Below are 20,492 nucleotides of genomic sequence, written 5' to 3'. Positions count from 1 at the left end.
TTTTGAAAAGTCATTTGTTTTGGTCCCTTTTTTTTTTTGAATGGTAAATATGATGAAATGGGAAAAAATTAAAATCCTGTAAGTTTAAGTCCTTAATTATTGATGAGTATTGCATGCAGAATTTTGTATCTCTTGACCTGATTTTAAAAAATCAGTTAAATAGTTCTTCACTAAAATCTGAGTGCACTGTCACCAGTGATTCAAATCAGAAAATTATGTTGTCAACTTCTAATTATTAGAGTATTCCTAAAGTGTTAGTAGGAGACACAGTACTTAGTAAAAAATGTGATTTTATATGCAACTTTTTAAAAAAATACTGAATTCAGTAGATGTAAGCCTTTCTGACTTTAAACAGCTCTAGATTGGTCTCATTCTTAGTTCTGCAGTTAATTCAGTTATTTACTAACTTTATTCTTAGGCTTCTTTTGCTAAGATATGTTTCATCAGCATGATGCTGAACAGAACGTGAATGGGATATGTTTCATCAGCATGATGCTGAACAGAACGTGAATGGGATTTGTGGTGGTGTCAGTTTTGGTCATCATGGCTGGGCTTCACGAATGAAGATTTAGGAAGGCTCTATCCACATTTGTTACAGGCACGCTGGTGGCTTATGAGGCCAATACGAGACAGACATATCCAGTTGCAAAAGGCACAGCAGAAAGACTCCTTAGACGGTGTATTCTGCAAGACACAGTTCTTTCTGCGTTGCCTTTTCTCCTCGAGAGTGATCCTGCGTGTGTTCTCGAAGGAGACAGCAGCATTATAGATGGTGGACTGTCTCCAGGCCTCCCGACTGGAGGCCAGAGTAGACCAGTTATGTTGATCAATATGGCCAAGGCTGAGATGTTGTTTCAGGGAGTCCTTGTATTGTTTCTTCGGGGCTCCTCTCTTGCGGCAGCCGGTGGCAAGTTCACCATAAAGCAGGATCTTAGGGAGGCGGTGGTCCTTCATCCTGGAGACGTGCCCTGCCCAGCGCAGCTGTGTTCTCACAGTTTTGGTCAAATATGTTTTATAAAGGTCGTATCTTTGTCTTACTATCCTCAGTGTAAATTAGAAAATCCCACCCTAATACTTAATTTTAGTCCACATGAAACTGTATTACTGTAATTCTGTTAATACAAGATATTTTCAAGTTCCCTAAATGATTGCAGGAATCATTCAAAAAGTGATGTCCTGAAATGTTAAGATTTTAGTACTTATCTAGTAAAAAATCTCCATAGTCATTTGATAGCTTGATATTTCATATCACAAAATGAACAAGCGATGTGTTGAGTTCTTTTCTTGATTTTCTTTTAGGTTCACAGGCAGACCCATAGGATATTTTGAACACGTGCAGTATTTTTTACTTACAGGATAGCAGTTGTTGTGTAATCAAATCACGTAATGAAGGTGTCAATAAGAATTTGCTCATCCAAAGTCCAGAATGTGTTATAAACTCTTATTGTAGTTTTGATTTATGAAAACTTAGTATTTACTTCAGGTTTCTTGGATGCCAGTGTGTGTCATAAAAAATTCTTCTGTAGGCTTGCACTTTCCTCCAATCTGTTCAAAATGTGGATTGGCACATAGTGATTGAGTTGTTGGCTTTGTCATATTGCTGAGTTATACAAATACTCATTTTTATCCTTAATTCTGTTTACATCTAACATTTGTGGGACAGTATACCCTGAAAACTGAGGACAATATGAATAAAAAAGGATTTGAAAACTTGTCAAGATTCTAAATTTAAGATGTTAAAATTGAAAGATTTAAAGTTCAAAACATATCTCTGTGAAAACTGATTATTGAAAAAATGTCAGTGTCTAATCAGTTTCATTTTCTGATTTTCAGACACGGTAGGATAATTCAAATACAGATATTAAGGGAAAATTTTATAAACAAAATGCATTCCAGTTCCTTTGTGACATTTCTGCCTGTAAAAGGTGGAGTCACTCAGTGGGAGCTGTTGGGATTTAGCTCACTAGATCTGTGATTTCCGGCTGGGTTTTGTCTGATAAAATTAAAAGGCCAGTTACTAGCCAGTAGCTTGTCTGTAAGAAGACCTAGATAAGTACTTCTATTCATGGTAGATGTTGTATGACAAAAATTACTGTGCTGAGACAGGTTTTGTTTAATTTTCACAGTTTATTTCTTTGATTAAAACAATGTGTAAGTTGCTAAAATGGTAAATGAACCTATGGCTTTGGAGGTGGATAAATTGTTTATAATCATAAGCTGTTTTGAAAAAAAAAGAGTAATTTTGATTTAAAATTAAAATAGAGGAAATGTGTAGAAGTCTGCTAACTGCACTATTAATAAAGGCATAGAAATAAAGAAGTGCAAGAAACTCTAGGTTTTAGGAATCAAACTCTTCATGTTTGGTTGGATTCAATGATGTATTTGGAGTATTTGATTTGAATCAGTGATGATAAATATTTCAAAACTGACATCAGTAAAAATCTCTAAAATTTGGGAAATTATTAATTAATAATAAAATAAAAGCTTTTTCCTAACTGATTTGTTGCCTTCAAGGCTGTAGGTATGGCTTATATTTGAGTTGGGGAAACTTCTAAACTCACAATGTTCTTTTGTTGTCCCTGTGGAAATCTCCTTTGAATTTACTGAAATATACAAATCTTTGCAGAATTGTAGAATCATAGAATATCCTCATTTGGAGGGGACCCACAAGGATCATTGAGTCCAACTCCTGGCCCTGCACAGGACACCCCAAGAATCACACCATGTGCCTGAGAGCATTGTCTAAAAGCTCCTTGAACTCTGCAAGGCTTGGTGCTGTGGCCACTTCCCCCGGGAGCCTGTTCCAGTGCCCAGCCACCTCCCCTGATGCAGCTTCATGGCATTACCTTGGGTTGAAAAGGATATATATATTTTGATGTTAAGGAATTGTGAAATCCAAGATAAAACAGTATCTTTTGGGAGGAGACCTGCAAAAGCAGTTAATTACATGCCATATGTTAGGGAGATTTTTTTGAGAAATGTGTATTGGCAGAAATGACAGACCTAGTAGAACTGTTTGAAAGTGCTTAATCAGGAAGCAATTCACAGCCACCACCTGCATTTTCTATCCCCATGAATATTACAGACTGTATTTGCAATGAATATTTTTCTGAACTTTTGAATACTTGTAAATTAGCCTTTTGAAAACTGAGAGCTGGGCCAAACCACTGTCCAGACTCTGTGAGCGCTGCACCCAGATTTGATAATATTGTTACACCATTGTGTGAATTCATGAATCTTGAATAGTGCATCTTGAATAGTGCTTGCAGCTTTAATATCCATTTCCCATGACTAAAAATAATTTACTGGAACTGATAAAGATCCAGAAATAGGATACAATGATGATCAGAAATGTGGAATGGATTTTCTGTGGTGAGACTAGAATTTTTCAGCTTGGAAGAGATTCACTGCGTGAGACCATGGTAGAGATCTGTAAGTCATGTGTAGTCAGAAAGCAGTTTGATAACTGTTCCCAGTGTGCACATGAGGTATCAGATAAAACTAAAATGCGAAATACTCAAAATATACAGAGGAAGATACATCACCTAGCATATTGTTGATTGTAGAGTGCTATGTCATGAGATGTTTTGGATACTAAAGGCCTACAAAGGTTCAGAATTATGGGGAAAAAAATCATCAAACTCCACCAAATGTGAGTAATATCCACTGCGCCTAAGGACTCCTTGATATATACGTTGCTGAAGAATTAGATGGTATTCTGGAAAAGTAATTTATAAGCTACTCCTACACTTACTATTTACTAGATGTCTGCTGTTAGCAGCTGTGGAAACTTGATAGATCTGACTTGCTGTTGCTGAAGCCTGTGACAGGCTCCTTCCGACTAGGACTGTGGATTTCATACGTGCGATTGAATTAAAAAGAAACGTGGGTGGGGCAGGGCAGCCTGCCCGATAAGGCCTAGAATCCGATCAGACAATGCTCACAATGCAAGGCATTATGCAACCCATCGTGCAGGCCATTATGCAGGCCATCATGCAAGTTCTACTGCTGGAGCCAGGGTGCTGTCTTGGTGTTGAATTATGCTAAAGCCAACCAGGTTCACCAGGCTTCAGATACACATCCTGGTTTTTGAAGCAGGATTTGGCAGATAAGCTGGTCACTGGCCTGTAAATCTGTGACTACCAGTCCATCACTTTATAACTATAAAAGCCCAGTCCAACTTTCACGTGGCAGACTCTTCCACATACTTTCTTGAACTGTGGAGCTTTTCCCCTGAAGCAGGGACGCATCTTCATGGTTACTCCCCAGGGATTAAGAGAGATCTGCCAGCTATCTTGTATTGTGAATTATATCAATCTCTACTTAATGGTTGTTTCTTTTGCTAGCTTTGATACAGTTGCTTTAATATAATTGCCTTGGTACAGTGCCCTATACCTCTTTATGTTATATCATACCCTTCTAGAAGGTTTTTAGCTTTACGCTGTGTAATACATAATTTTGATTAAGATCTTTTGTCTGTTCAGTTGTCATAGTAAATAATTCATATTATATAAATATATCTGTTTTGCCATTATTAAAAACCTATAGGACAAAATGATTTAATCAGACCTCTGTAATTCTTTAAATTGAAACCGTTGACACAGTCTGAGGCTAAGGTAGGATTGATTAAGCTGCACCTAAACCCTTCTCTGAGAAGAAGTTTAGAAAGCAAGGGAGTCCTTTCTGTACCTCCTGACTGTACGGCAGGGCTTTTTTAATAACTTGTCTAAGCCTTCCACTCTCTCCTGTGACAATGGGTTGCAAATAAAAATAAGAAAAGTACTTTTTCTATCTGTTTTTTTCTTCTTGTCCTTTGTCCTAGATCAGTTATTTAAAGATGTTTTTCATGCTGTCAGCCTGGTGTGGGAGAAGAATATCTGTGGAATGAATTCAGGTAATTTTTCAGTTCAATATTTATGGGTTCGAATCAGGCCATTTTTATATTTTTGCAATATTTTTTCTCTAAGTCTAGTATCAAACACAAAAATGCAAACTAGAAATGAAGTTTGCAAACTACTCGGAGCTTTACAGTAAAATTGAGGTGGTTTCAGGAGCTTCAGAATATGGTTACCTACCCGGATTCCTGGTTTCTTAAGTCTTTATAGTCTATTAACATCGTCAATGCTCCTAACATATTAAAGCTTAATTGATTCTTCCTGATAATGGTGGATGTCTGAGGAATGCATACCTAAGTATGAGATTTGACCTCGTCTCACAAATACAAAACTCTGTCTCCCATATATTTCTTTTATGAGTTAATACAACCAAATAATCTAATTGACAGATTTGGAATTTGTGGTAGATAGGATCTCTTTCAAAACCAGGTACATAAAATAAACAGATATAATTTGCCTGCACATTTACTGTGATTAAAGGAATAATTCAAACATAACTGCGCAAAAACAAATTACATTGAGAATTAACTGTTTGCATGCTTGGTAATAGTTGAACATACAGACTGTGCTTTTATGTTTTCAATTACCTAAAAGTAATTCCTATAGCTAATCATGGGCCACGCATTCATGTAGTATCTTGCATCTTTGAATTAACTTTGTCAAACAATATGGGGAGTTGCATGGTACCTACTTAGAGATTATGCTAAAAGCTTTAAAAATGATATAAGAAAATGCAGAAGTGAATATACCCTGGTGTGTTTACCTGTGTTGCAGATAAAATTGCTGCTTACACTATTGTAGATTAAGACATGGTTTCCTACTAGTTTCCTTTTCAGCTCTTGCAGAGATGGTAGTACAAACATCTTTATTTTGCAAAACAGGGTATGCAAACAGGAGGTTACAGGAGCTAATAATAATTTTCTTCAGATTTTGTCAATAAAGTGTTTTTATTGAATGATTCCTAAAAAATGGCAGCTAGTACTTCATAATGTGAATGCTTATCTTGTATTTTTTTAGTTTGAAAACTTTTGTATCTGACAACTGCTTTCAGATATATTACTTCATGTTTTTCAGATCAGCCTCAAGAAAAATGTTGTGACTTTTTGTGCATGCCTTTCTGTGGACAAAGTTATTTTCTTGTTATTAACTGTTTAAAAAAAATTCTCGGAGTTAATTCTTCCTCAAATGCTTGTTGTCCCATAGTTAGCGTGGTTGAAAATTTGCAAAGAAAAAGGGAAGAATGTGTGTGTTAGCTAATTTATCTGTGGGAAGCGATGACCTTCAGAGATTTGATCTCTTCCTTCTTTTTCTCTTTTACTGGAGCTTGCTTTGTGTGATTTGTTTAATTTGGATTGCTGAGTAAAGGTTGTGGATGTTGATATTTTATATATTAGAACACACTGAAATAATAAATAATCTTATCTTTCAAAATATGAGCACGACGCAGGTATGACATGAGTGGTCTGTAGTTACTTAGCACTTTGCCATGTTAGCTAATAATTTTGTGTATAGTGCAGTAGACAGAGCTGGCTGTGCTTTTCTGCCTTTCTTGTTCAGCAATGCTTTCAGTAGAGGGGCCAAAGTGGGCAGTCAAGAGATGCCTCCCACAAAGCATCTTTGGAAGAAATAATTTATCAATATTTTGTCTTGTGTCTTAAAGTCAGAAAGTTTTGGTTACCTGTTGCTGATGAGTGGATCTCAAAGTACTGGATTGTTCATCTTACACTAGAAGGAAAAAGAGAAACAATACTGTAATAATGAAAGTTGGTTTCATGTAGTGAAGGCTGCAGGTTTTTGCGCATTTTAACCAACTACAAATTAACACATGCTGTTTTTCTAGCGTGTTTCATTCTGGTTTAGTATTTTCTAGTTTTGTGAATTGGCGTTATGCTTGTAATTTGATTAAACACAGTTGCTAGTTTGGATTTCTGTGATAGGTATCAAATAAATAGAACTTGGAAGATGTTTTCCAATTCTGGGAATAATGTATTCTGTGTTCTTCCAAGGGTGTGGAGAATTCTGCATCAAAGAACAGTGTTTAACTGATGACTCTTCCACCAATACATTTTATTTAGTATTTTGACACCTTTAACAGTATGGCAAGTTATAGGAATTACAATGTTTTGGCAGGGGAGGCTTGAAATTGTAGCTGCCTGGTACTAATTTGGATAGTTAAGCTTCAGTTGACTGTGGTATGGTGTAGAAGTTCTTCTCTTTTCTTAGGATACAGAAGAAACAGTTCTGTAGATTCTGCACTTAGCAAACAATCACGCAGAATACAATGTGTGATCAAGCATGTAATATGGTACACTTCTGTTCTTCAGTATCAGATCTGTTATGTTTATACAGGCTATGCTGTTCAAATATTACAGGAGTTATTTAAAAAGCACTTTTCCCTGTCATCATAAGTGGTGAAATGTGTTTGCATCTTGGAGTATGTAAAGAATTGTAGCATAAATTAGATTTCGTCTTGATGTATGTGAGCTTTTCTAGTGTTGAACTCTGGTGTTTTGGTTTACATTCAGTAGGTTTCTTGGGCCATTTACTGGCATAGATGTGGATGGCTGAACTTTGCTGACCTCACGTTTTCACTACTGTAGTATTAAGACAAATATAGCATTATTATACTCCTGGCTGAGAGTTTGAACAAGGCCTTACAAAGGCTATAAACTCTTTAAAAGGAGGATCAGGTTCTTTAACCGAGCTACTGGCTTTTTAGCTGGCATCTTTGACAAACTACATGCTTGTATTTTATCTAAATTTTGAGTTCTTTAATCAGATATCTTTCAAGACATAGGCAAACTACTTGGTCACCAAGAAATTGAAGCTTTATGGACAGGCTTTGCAGTTTATTGGATCAGGTTCATAGCTTGGGCTTGTTTGGCTAGAGCTTTCCCATAATTATCTAAAAAAGTTTCTTCCAGTGTTAACAAAGTACTAATGCATGCTAATTTGAGTGGAGTATATAATTTATTTACATTGCCCTCTGCTTTTCTAGATAGTAATGGGCATTTTTTCCAAGTGCAGTACTGTCTTGCAAGGGGATAGAAAATGACTGATTACAATGCTGGTATTAGGGATTTAAAATAAGTGTAAAATTTCCCTGTGTATGTATTACTTGTCTTTCTGTTTCATAATGTGCAGCCTAAATGGGCATATTGCCTATTTATTTTTATAACTAGGTATTTACTAATGTCTTGCACATTTTCATTGTGTAGTAGTAAACAAGAACTTTGAAAGTTTTATTTCTCAGGTTGTACAGCTTTGTAATATCAGAAAATAAGTAGTTATGCATACACCTCAGTGTAATAGTTGAGTCAGTGATAGTGTGATTGCAGTGTGGATTTTACATTAGAATGGCCTCTTAGCAGTTATGCTCTTGTCTGCAAAAGGACCTCTGAAAGCCTCTTAACTCTTAAACTCAACTGTACATTATGCTCTCTTATCTTAATGATTTGACTAGGGTATAACTGAATTTTTGCATGTGAGAAAAAGAACAAAAGTAGGCATTGTTTGGAGAAAGTATTTAGGATCCTTGAATTCCAAAAAGTCCTTCAGAGAATTACTATTGTGTTAGAAGTTAAGAGAATTTAATTGTAAGGCCAACATTTTCTGGATGGTTTGTTTTTTGTGGTAAATTTAAAACCTGTAACTCAGTACTGATGCTTTCTGTTTCAGATTGGCATTTGTAATGAACAAATGCAATAATTGAATGTGAAATGAATTTAAGAAGTTCCCACTGATAGATCGTAGTTGTAAAGGTGTTAAATTACTAAGAAATCTTAAAATGAGTAGCAGCATCTAATAAATGGACTTCTAGCATAACAATTACTGCATAGCCTTTATGATCTTTCTGCCTCTTACACTAAGGATGCTATATAGTAGAAACTGTTCAAGGCATGTTCGTACAAATACTGTGCTTATCAAAGAGCAGTTTTACACAGTAAGTTAATGAAAAGGCACTTTTTACTGTGGAAGAAGAGTACTAGAGGAGCACGGACTGGACAGTTTATTTGCACCGAAAGAAGCTGACTGGTCTGTGTGGTCATTGCTTAGGGGCCTAAGATGCATGGAAGCAGGTAGATAAAAGATCCTGTGAAATACAGGATTTGTATTTTTCATACTGCAGTGAAGCTGGGCAAAAATTCTGCCTTTCCAATGCTGTACCTGTGTTCATGATGAGTTGAAAGTTATTCTGCTTGTGATAGATTGAACTTCATCACCATACAATTCAGTTATATGCTTGCGTCTTGTCTTAATTCCAACGAAGCAGAAGAATAATTTTGTTGGTATATTTGCAAACAGGATTTTAGGAATCTGGTGGCCAGAGAAGAATGCTGATGTGTGATTGTGGAAGCTAACATGAGTAAATCACTGGTTATTAATTTGATTAACAATCTTTAACTTAATTTCTTCATTGTGGCTAGGTGCTAGAATATATTCAGTTTGTTTGGTACCTTCCTGTTTTTAAAGCAACTCAGCTATTAAAACTGGTATATTTTGGTGAGATGTTTTAGTTAAGAGGAATGTTTATCATACCAATTCATATCATAATAAGCTTGCTGTGGCTGGTGCTTGAAATCAGACACTGGTCAAAATCATCTTGCAGCTTTTCTGGTAGCTGAACTACTTGGATATGTCTTTTTCTTGTCTTACTGCTTTGCAGAAGGAACGTAGGAAGTCAGATGTATTTCAGACTTACACTGCTTCAACTTAGACAAATTTAATTCCAAAGGAGATAGAGCATCAGGTTTGTTGGAACACATCCAGGCACTGTTGTTTCTTACGTTCTGCACCTATAGGCAAAACTAGGACAACAAGGTTGATATTAGGTTTCCTTTTGACACTGGCTTTCTATATGGATGATTTAATTTAATAAGTTTACATAGCAAGTGGTTAACTTAATTGGTAAATCAGTATATGGAAATGCTTTTGGAAATGGGCATCATCTGTGATGTAGTGGAAGGTGATATAGGTCGTATCTGTCACTGTGTGCTTTTATGAGTTGGCAGAATTAATATTAATTTGTGACTAACTTTTTGTGTTTAGCTGTGCAGCTGCAGTGTTTAACTTACAGCAGTAGGCGGGAATAGTTTAGAATCAGAGAACTGTGGAGATTGGAAGAGATGTCTGAAGATCATCCTGTCCAATCTCCCCGCACAAAGCAGGCTCAGCTGCAGTGGATTGTTCAGAAAGTGTTGAACTGGCGTTCTTTTTAGGAATGGTGCTCCTAATTCAGTGTTCCCACCGAGACTCTCCGAACCACACGCCTCTCTCTCACTCCCTTTTCCCCTCCCCCTTCCCACTGCTGGGGGAAGGAGTTGAGAATTGGAGGCATAAAAGTGAAGATCACGGGTTGAGATAAGAATAAGTTATTGGAAACGGAAATGAGATGAAACCAAACACTAAGGCAACAATATTATTAACAAAAGTGTACAGAAAGAGAAAATTATTCACATGCAAAAAATGCTCACTGTAATGCTCACAATAAACAAATATCACCCCTTCTCCTTGGAAGAGAGTCCCTTCCCTCTGCCCCTGGCAATGACTTGAGGTGGTATTGAATACCATCTGAGTCCTCCCAGCTACTGCAAAAAAATTAACCCCATCCTGGCCGGAACCAGGACAACTGGCTTTTGAATATCTCCAAGGAGGCACATTCCACAGCCTCTCTGGGTGACCTCATCCAGTGTATGACCACCCTCACAGTGAGAAACTGTTTTCTGATATTCAGATGAAATTTCCTCTGTTTCAGTTTGTGGCAGTTGCCATTTGTCTTGTGTCCTGATTTTGTCTGGGAGAGAGTTAATTTTTTCTTAGCTGGTACAGTGCTGTGTTTTGGATTCAGTGTGAAAATAATGCTGATAAACACACTAATGTTTTGATTGTTGCCAAGCAGTGCTTACCCTAAGTCAAGGATTTTTCAGTGTCTCATGCTTTTCCAGTGAGGAGCTGAATGAAAACCTGGGAGGGAGCTTACCAGGACAGCTGATCTGAACTGCTAAAGGGATATTCCATAGCATGAAATATCATGCCAGTATATAAACTGGGAGAGTTACTCTGAAGAGTGGCTGACTGTGGTTTGGGCATGGGTTTGGCATCAATCAGCAGATGATGAACAACTGTATTGTGCATCACTTGTTTTTCTTGGGCTTTCTCTATATCTCTCTGTGATGATAATAAAAGTAAATTTTACTTTGTTTCAATTAAGCTGTTCTGATCTCAACCCATGAGTTTTACTTTGTTCCCTGATTCTCCTCCTGGGTAAGTGAATGATGGTACTTAGTTGCAGATTGGGGTTAAACCATGACATCCATTGTTGGGCAGGAAGGATTGAGATAACCAGAGATCTGACCAGAGCATGTTGAAACAAAGGTGTTATAAGCAATTAATTGTATTCGTTTAATAGTTGCTGGTTACAATGTTGATTTATTTGCTATGAGAGCTGTTGTGCTTGTTCTCAGAGGTGTGTTGTGTAATTACTTGCAGTATGTGTTCCCTGTGGTGCTGTTTGTCCTGCAGGGGCCTTAGCTAAGATTATAATTTGGGTGTACTCTGTAGTATTGGATTATGATGTGAATGTTGTGGGTTGGGAAACTAATCTGGTATTTGTATTCAGTATTGCAGTCACCTCTGTACTTTGGGAGTCATCTACTGGGCATGATGAATAATCACGCCTTTGGCCTTTTCTCCAATTTATGGGGGAGATAGCTTCCTACATTTTTTTTCTTTCTTTCCTTCCTTCTCATAAAGGCTTCTTACAGTAGCATTTAAGAATTTTAAAGATTTTGGAATATGTTTTAACTTGGTCCTTTTGCTAGGAGACAGCATGTTACTGCATATGGTTCAGGTCTTGTTTAAGGTTACACGTGTTTAAGAATATCAGCCAGTAATCTGCCCCAAGGCTGGATGGTTATGAGTGACAGGGTGGGATGGTGTGGGCAAGTGCCTAGGACAGTGGAGCACCTCTAGTGTTTAGGAACCTTGGCTCTGAATAAGTGCAAAATCCAGAAAAAAAATAGTAAAATATTTGGAAGAGATGAGCTATCACCCTAGAAGTTTCAGAGAGACCCAGATGTGCTGTGGCCCTGCCCAGGCTGACCGAGCCCTGTTCACCGGTGCTCAGTTCTGGTGGTAGGGAGGGGGAAGGTCTCCAGGTCTGACAACAGAGCAGCAGCCTCACAGATGCTCCAGCCCTGGTGATAGGCCAACATGTGCTGGTGTCAGTTGCCCATGTACAGAAAAATAAATACGTGTGAAAGTCACCTTGTAAAAGAGCTTTAGTAAAGGAGGACAAGGTGTGCAAAGAGGGTGAAGCACCAGGAACATTGTGGCAGCCATTACCAGGGCTATCACAGGAACGGGAGGAAGAGACAAAAGAGGTAACTGTCCTATCCTTCAGTGAGCTGCAGGAGATATGAAACGATTTCAACTGTTGTGTCAGTGCATGTATTGCCACCTGGCTGCTCCGATGCTGGAAAAATGGGGCTAGCAGTTTGGAATTAAAAGGTAAGAAAACCAAGCAACTGGGAAACCTGTTGTCTTCTGATCCACAGTTAATTTAGTTTCCAGTGGGTTAAAACATGACATCTTGTCACTTGGCACCGCTGAAGAAAACCTGCTTCCCTCTTTTGCAGTCATCCACTGGTGAGACCACCTCTGGAGTGCTCCATCCACATCTGCAGTCCTCAGCACAGGGAGGACATTGACCCATTGGAGCAAGTCCAGAGGAGGACCATGAAGATGATTAGAGGGATGGAAATCCTCTCCTGTTAGGAAAGACTAGAAGAATTACGATTGTTCAGCCTAGAGAAGAAAAGGCTCTGTGATGACCTTTTTGTGGCCCTTCAGTACCTGAAAGGGGCTACAGGAAGGCTGGAGAGAGACTTTTTACAAGGGCGTGTAGTGATAGGAAAAGACGGAACGACTGAAAGGATGTTATTTTAGATTGGATATTAGGAAGAAACTTATCTGCTGAGGGTGGTGAGGCACTGGAACAGGGTGTGGACTCCCCATCCCTTTAAGTTTCCAAGGCCGAGTTGGATAGGGCTCTGAGCAACTTGATCTAGTGGGTGGCATCCCTGCCCCTGGCAGGGAGGTTAAAACCTAAATGACCTTTAAGGTTCCTTCCAGCCCAAGACATTCTATGGTTCTGTGATTCTGTGGTCTGATTAGGTGTTTATACACATAGGTAAGAGCCTTCTCTTCTCTAGGCTGAATCATCCCAGCTCTCTGAGCCTGCCTTCATGAGGGAGATGCTCCAGTCCGTTTGTCATAGTCATGGTGCTTTTTGTTGCATGCTTGCTAGCTCCATATTGTGCTTGTATTGGGAAGCCCAAAACTAGGCACAACACTCTGGGCATGCCCTCACCAGTGCTGAGTAAAATGGAAGGATCACCTTAATTTATCTGCTATCAGCCTCCCTCCCGGTGCAGCCCAGGACACAGTTAACCACATCTGCTTCATGGGAATGTTGCTGGCTTGTGTTTGATTTGGTGTCCAAAACTCCCAAAGGCCTTTTCAGCAAAGCTGCTTTCCAGCCTTCAGCCCCCATCATGTACCCCGTATTCCTGGAGTCGTTCCTCTTCAAGTGCGGGACTGCTCTTCCCCTTGTTGAGCTTCACAAGGTTCCTGCCAGCCCATTTTCTCCAGCCTGTCAAGGTCCCTCTGGATGGCAGCATGACCCACTGGCCTATCAGCCAATCTTCTAGTGTAGTATTGTTTACAAGTACCACATTGAATTAAGCAGAAATAGTTGCTCTGATAAGGCTTAGACATGTCTGAGAGATGTGAGTGTGGTGAGACAACAATTCAGTTATTGGTTAACTGAAAATAATTCCAGCTGTTATTGTTTGCAACATACTCCCTCTCCCCATTAAAGTTAGTGCATTTAGAATCCTTGGCTTGGTTTGGGAATGCTAGATTTGGTACTAGGCAGGTAAGTCCTTTCTGTTCATTAAAGCAAAGAATATTAGTGATGTTGAAGACAAATTCATAAGCGGATGCTGAAGTAATTTGCTTTATAAGAAAAACCAAACCAAGCAACAATAGAATAACTCTTCTATGCCCCCTTCCTCCCCTCTCATTCATTTCCCCTTCTCTCTCCTCTTCCCCTGCAAAGTGCCCCAGAACCTCACTGACACTTGCAGAATACAGAAAGAATTAAAGGAAGGATTTTTGCGTATGTACTATGATGAAATAACTACTGAGTGCTGGCTGTCTTGTTTACAGTCAGTGGAATGGATTGAAAGATGTAAAATGGTGAATAACGGAGGACTGCTAATTTTTTTCGCAGTGAAGAAATACCCAAGGGTTTGGTTGTTAGAGGGAGGTGTGTGTATGTGTATTTCAGTGATGTATATACTTATTTAATATATTTAAGGTGAAAGCCTAAAAGGTGATTTTGTGAAGGGAAGGCACATATCCTGTTTGATTACATTTCCATTGTCACTTTGCTGTAAGTGAACCATTACAAATAGTAAACACTCTCTATTGCACTTTGCAGTGAAGGAAAACATAGCTTCACCTTTGGTCATAAATCCAAGTTTCATTTTCCTGGGACTGGTCACATCAGAAAGATTATATGTGGAACTTCAATAGATGGGAATAAATAAAGGATGTATTGTATACAAGCCAGCTGTTTACTACTGAGGGAAGTTATCTCACACATGTCAAGGTATATTTGTCTATATGGACATGGTAATTTAAATGCAAAAGTACCCTCAAATTAAAGTGGTACTGATTTTTGGAATGGGAAAGTGTCATGATTTAACCCCAGATTGCAAAGGAGTCACTTCCCACCCCACCTCCAGTGGGGAGAATTGGAAAAACAAAGTAAAACTTGTGGATTGAGATAAGAACAGTTTAATAATTGAAACAAAATAAAATACACTGCTATCACTTACAATGAAAAGGAGAGAGAGAGGGACAAGCGATGCTCACAGTTGCCCACCATCCGCTGAGTGATGCCCAGCCCGTTCCCAGGCAGCTCTTGGCCCGTCATGGCTAAATCCCTAGTTTATATACTGGGCATGGTGTTCTATGGCATGGAGTAACCCAGTTGGAATGTGGTGTCCCAACCATGCTCCTTCCCTGTGTCTTCTGCCCCTACTCACTCTCATGGCATGGGAAGCCTTGATTGTGAGTAAGCAGTGCTTAGCAACAACCGAAACATCATGTTATCAACTCTATTCTCATACTGAATGCAAAACCATAGCACTGTGCCAGCTGTCAGAAAGAAGATTAACTCTATCTCAACCAAAAGCTGGACACACAGTTGCAGCAGTCTAGTTAATTTAAATTCAAACAGGGATGGAATATAGTGTAGGGAGGGGAATAGGATGTTGCTGAAGATGGGAATGTGGGTAAAGAAATGCAATTAATTGCTAAGAATGGAAAGTGATATGCTGGGTGAATTTGGGACGCAAAATGAGAGGAAAAATAAAGATCCAAAAAGCAGACTAAATTTTGAAATACTCATAGGACCATGAAGCGTGGAAAGACGTAAAGGCATCTTATCTTGCACATACAGCTTTCTTGTGCAGTGATTCATACAAAGCTAGAAGAGACATGAAGCTAATGAAATCAGCGACTAATACACTGACGTGCAAGCAAAGTGTATAGTTACAGTGTGTGGCCTAAAAAAAGATGGTTGCATGCATTTTGCAGATGTAGAAAATGAGGGAATGAATTATGTGCTCACAAAAGCGAAATCAGTAAAAAACTAGTCACAGCTGAGTTATTTGTATTCTGGGATGAGCTTTTTTGTAAGATTAATGAAGAATTTGGTGAACAATAGATCACACATGGTGATATATACCTGGAAATTGCAACACCCTCTGAAGATAATGTATATGTCAGTTACCTAAAGATCAGTCCTTTCATGAGTACTATATCTTGGTATGAAATAGAAATATGACTTTTTTTACTCATCCTCAGTGTAGAAATGGAAATAAGAGGAAATGCTGATTTTATGTGTATCACTTGCGTACTGTTTTCTGCTGCAGAGCTTTCAGAGAATGAGGAGTACTGTATAGTTTTGTTGTTAAAGTGCTAATGTGAGACCTGGGAAATAAAGTGCTTTTTCTCTGTATTTGCGGTGTGAGTGGGAAAGTGTGTAGTTGCTGTTTACCATTTACTAAATGATAATAGTGATATTTTATCAAACGTGGTTTTGTTACTCTAGATTGTGCCTATGTAATGTAACTCTCTAGACAGGGAGCATGCAGATGGATCTACACAGAAGATGCCAGGTTAAGTTGAGAAAACATGCTGTATAAATAGAGGTATGGACTGAACTGTGTACATATTACTTACAACAGAGTTTGTGCTGAGTATTCTTAAAAGAGTAAAGTGAAAAAGTAAACATTTGTTTTGTGCCTTTTATACTAGCTTGGGCAGATGATTTTAGAAACTTTTTTTCATGTCTGAAACCAAGTATGTTGAATCTCAGCATTTGTTTTACAGATTATATTCTACAGTGTATGTAATTTTTTTCTTTTTTTTTCTTTGTTTAAAGCTGGATTGAAAGTGAATCAGAATGGCTGCTGTCATCTCAGATAGTCCTCCGAACCCAAGCTGCAAAATCATGACTTTTAGGCCTTCAATTGATGAATTCAGGGAATTCAACAAATACTTAGCGTACATGGAATCACAGGGTGCTCATAGGGCTGGAGTTGCAAAGGTAACGTAGAAGGAAGATTGATCCTAATACCTGTTCTCCTAGTATTTGTATTTTGCTGATTACAATTCGTGACCTTTTTAGTTTCTGACATTCTAAATGATTTTCAGTGAATAGGTGCTGATTTGTTACTGTTTTAAGGAAGAACCTTTCAGTATCTCTGATGTTTTGTGCAGACTAATGAGGATGATGTGTACTGTTTTCTAACTGTTAATTGTTTACAAGTTTACAGTAGCAAAATAGGATCTCATTTTGTGTAGGTTTAAACTAGTTTTTGTCAAATCAGAACTAAACAGGTAGTTGACAGTGTAAATTAAAGTAATCTTGAACAGGTGTTGAACCTGATCTTTTAGGGTTATGTAAAGCTTTACTGGAGCAAATAATCCCAGTACAGTCAATAACGACGTATGTGAGGCACTGTTTAAATGGAAATAGTTTTCTTTTTAAGGGTGATCATGTTATCTCTTTATTAATGAGCATTGGAGGGACACTATCTGCGATTGTATTGCCCATTGAACGTGTGCACATCCAGGACCTTACAGCAGGTGTCCCTCCCCTCACAGAGAGTGATTGTTAGAGGTTAAGTCTGATGTAATTTAGTGATACGTCACAAAAGTGTTTACACTGTATCTGTTTTGCTGCCTTTCAAATCAGCAGCACCCGGTGCAGGTCCAGAAGTACTAGCTTAATTATTGTAAGTGCTTAGCCATCTCCATCACTGGGTTTTTAAGCAAATGTTGCATAGTCAAGACATTTAGAATCTGAGAGAAGAGAAACAAGACTTGCAATTCTTGGTTTTCCCCTGCCCACTCCTTCATCCTACTTCCTGTAAAGCAAAGCAAAACTGAACTCCTAACACTTGGGAAACCTTGTATGTTATTTGATTTTTTTTTTTTTCTATTTCTGAGGATAGAGTACATACTGGTCATAGTCTCAAACTCTTCTCTGCAAACAGAAGTAGAAATTTGATAAATAGACAACAGTGGAAAACCTGAGCTGAATTTTTCCTATATTCAACTGTCTGTATTATGGAACCTATTTGTTTGTGTGGGGATGAACTATTGCACTCCTTTCATTTTGGACAGTAAATTTCAAATGCATTGTAGTGACATCATCTTGCTTTCTTGAATAGCATCTCTTGCTGTTTTTAGTCTGACAGTTACTTGCTATGTATTACTACTTTGTCTTGAGAATTCTGAGTTCTGTTTTTCACTATATTCTGGTATATCTCAAAAGAATTCATAAATAAAAATAAACCAACTAAATATTTTTTAAAACAAGTCTTAGCAAGTGAATAATTCATGCTGCAAAGGGATATTTTCTGGGTTTTGGAAATTAATTTTAAAATAACAAGAAAAAATACATTTTTTCTGTTTTGATAGTAATATAAAATTACCTTACAAAGAACCTAATTTTTCTGAAGTCTAGCATGTACTGAAGTATTAATGTGAAGAGAATAACAACTACCAGAAGAACTATATGCATATGCAGAAACAGTAATTTAACTTCTGAACAGAGAACACAATCACAATAGGTGTATCCAACACTTTAGGTTAAATGTGAAGGTGTAAGGGGAGAAGACCTGTTACCTGAGTAGGAGAATATGTGTACGTTAATTGGGATAAAATTACTGTAAGGCTTGCACGTATTGGAGGAGGGAGGGACTATGAAAAATAAAACATTAAAAAAACCACAACGACCCCATAAGTTCCTAATACTATGTCTGGAACAAGTGATTAAGGTACTAGATAAGCAATATTGGCAAAAAAATCACCATTAGGCTTTTGAAAGTCTGGAATGAGCTTTAGGCATAAAAAAAAAATGTATTTTAGTCTTACTGTTACAGAGAGTCCAAGACTTGGAAAACAAGGACTGGAAAGAATGGAACAAATGAAAAGCAAGGCACACTGATAGATTAATTGGTCTTTACTGGAATAAGAGTTGTTTTGAAGTCTCGAAGTGAATTTATATAGAGCAAAATAGTTAAATTAATTTTCAGTCACATCGGCAAGTAGAAAAGTAATTTTGGAATATTATGCTGAAAATAGATATTGACAAGTGCAAGAAAACCAATTTTCAGAGGAATTGGGGAGAAGTAGTTACACAGAAATAGTAGGCAGTGCCATTCAGAGTCAGATGTACAACAGGAGATTACCAGTGTATGAAAGAGGATTTAACAGAAATGTATGTGTTGAGAGCACTCTGCAGTAACCTCAGTAGTACTAAAGTGCTGTCTTCATGGAGGAGACTGATATAACTAAGACATCTGTATCTAAATCTGAATGCATATCACACTAGACAGTATTAATATGCTTAAGATCTTTGATAAATGGATAAATAAATAAGTAAATGAGAAAGTCTTACCTTAGGTTTTTCCTTTTTCATATTTGAGCTTTCAAAAACTTGATTGATGAATTTGATCTAAGTTGCTTCCATTGAATAAACCTAACTTGCCTGACTTTGAAGAGGTTATTTTTACTAAAGGGAATATGTAGAGGCTTCAGTGGGACAGGTCACAGAGATCTGGTCATTATTTCCAGCTCTTACACTGTCTAATGCCTGTCGCTTTGGACATGATATTTTAACATTTTCAGTCCTTGTCCTAATCTTTGTTAGAAAATGCAAATTCTTTGGGCAGGAGCTCTATTTTTATTTTCTTTTAAAGTGGTACTTTGCTTATTGATCCCCAGACAATTCACTTCTTTAACCACTACACTAATTACAACAGCAATAAACACACTCCGGTTAGCTGGAAGGAGATACTTTGAACCTGTATTCACAAAAATATTTTTATTGCTTAAAACACACTGACCTTGAATTAAGTAGGATAATGCAAATATTGCTTTTCAGTATTCTTATAGTTGAACCAAACCTACAACTTTATGCTTAATAATCATGAAAATGGAAATCTCTGTGCACGTATTTGATTTCTATGCATATATTCTGGATGCATGACTTCTCAATGCATCAAACTAACTTCAGACTAACATTCTGTATTTTATTGATGTGCATATAATTTAAGATTTCTGTGAAAGAAGTAAGTAGGAATCACAAGATGATTCGCTTACTTTTTTTCTCTAAAAGCAATCAACTTGCTAAGCAGTCCCTGTACAGCGGAAGTCCTATGGAAGCTGAGAAGGAAAAAAGGAAAAGAGGGAGTTGCATTTATGTAAAAACTGCATAAAAATGTTTGAATTAAAAACTTTAGGTTTGGAAGTATGTTGTTTTCTTAAAACTTTTCTTCAGCTTGATGTTTGTCCTTTGCTTTATGCTTGTTAGCACAAATGGTCTTGACTGGATTTCTTTGAGGAATAAACTGTTTGAGTACATTGGCATTACAATTTGCCTATTTGTGACTTGTGAAAAGTTGATTTGAGCATGGCAGAAAAGAATGAATATAATGAGTGATTCAAAAAACATGGCATTGAGCCTTTGGACAAGTAAAAGTTCAAAACAAAAACCAGACCAAAAATATATATATAAAAATTTTCTGTTCCTGTGTTTTATAAGTGATGCAGTTAACATTAGAGAGTTATCTGTTTTCAGGTAAAATAATACATGCAAAGAATGTTCAAAATTACACAGCCCTGTTAAAAAACACTGGTGTTACTACAGTCTTCTTTGAAATTCTTAGTGACTATTGCTAACACTTTGGAATCTGCTGAGTAGTTCTCATAGACTGTGAGCAATTTTGTGGTACTTGAAATAAATATGTTAACTTTACAATTAGTAAATCTGCACATAGCTTTAATCTTCAATTATGAGGATTAAATCATGTAATTATAAAAGCTAATATATCTAAATTAGTGCAAACTCTTACTATTAACAGAGTTGCATCCTGCAGTGTTATGGGGAGTGAGTTGCACAGGCTCTCAAATCTTAAGGTCTCTAAAATAGCTATACTTTTTTCACTTTTC

General features: G+C 37.5%; 1 protein-coding gene across 5 annotated transcripts in view; it reads left to right on the top strand.

Annotated features, from left to right (window-relative positions):
- The first annotated feature begins 4,820 nt into the window (after positions 1-4,820).
- Positions 4,821-20,492, top strand: part of KDM4C (lysine demethylase 4C) — a 260,355-nt gene continuing 244,683 nt past the window's right edge. For all 5 annotated transcript variants that reach the window (XR_003915694.1, XR_003915696.1, XR_003915697.1 and 2 more), the window contains exons 1-2: positions 4,821-4,894; positions 16,414-16,578. Coding sequence is in view for 2 of the 5 variants with exons in the window: in XM_029959023.1 (XP_029814883.1) it covers positions 16,435-16,578 (144 nt within the window). In the remaining 3 variants the exon portion in view is untranslated. The remainder of the gene's footprint in view (positions 4,895-16,413; positions 16,579-20,492) is intronic.

The sequence above is a fragment of the Manacus vitellinus genome, unplaced genomic scaffold, assembly GCF_001715985.3.
Source record: "Manacus vitellinus isolate BGI_N305 unplaced genomic scaffold, ASM171598v3 scaffold_18_pilon, whole genome shotgun sequence".
Taxonomy (NCBI): domain Eukaryota; kingdom Metazoa; phylum Chordata; class Aves; order Passeriformes; family Pipridae; genus Manacus; species Manacus vitellinus.
The sequence above is the reverse complement of the archived record's forward strand: the minus strand, read 5'-3'. Positions and strand labels throughout refer to the sequence as shown.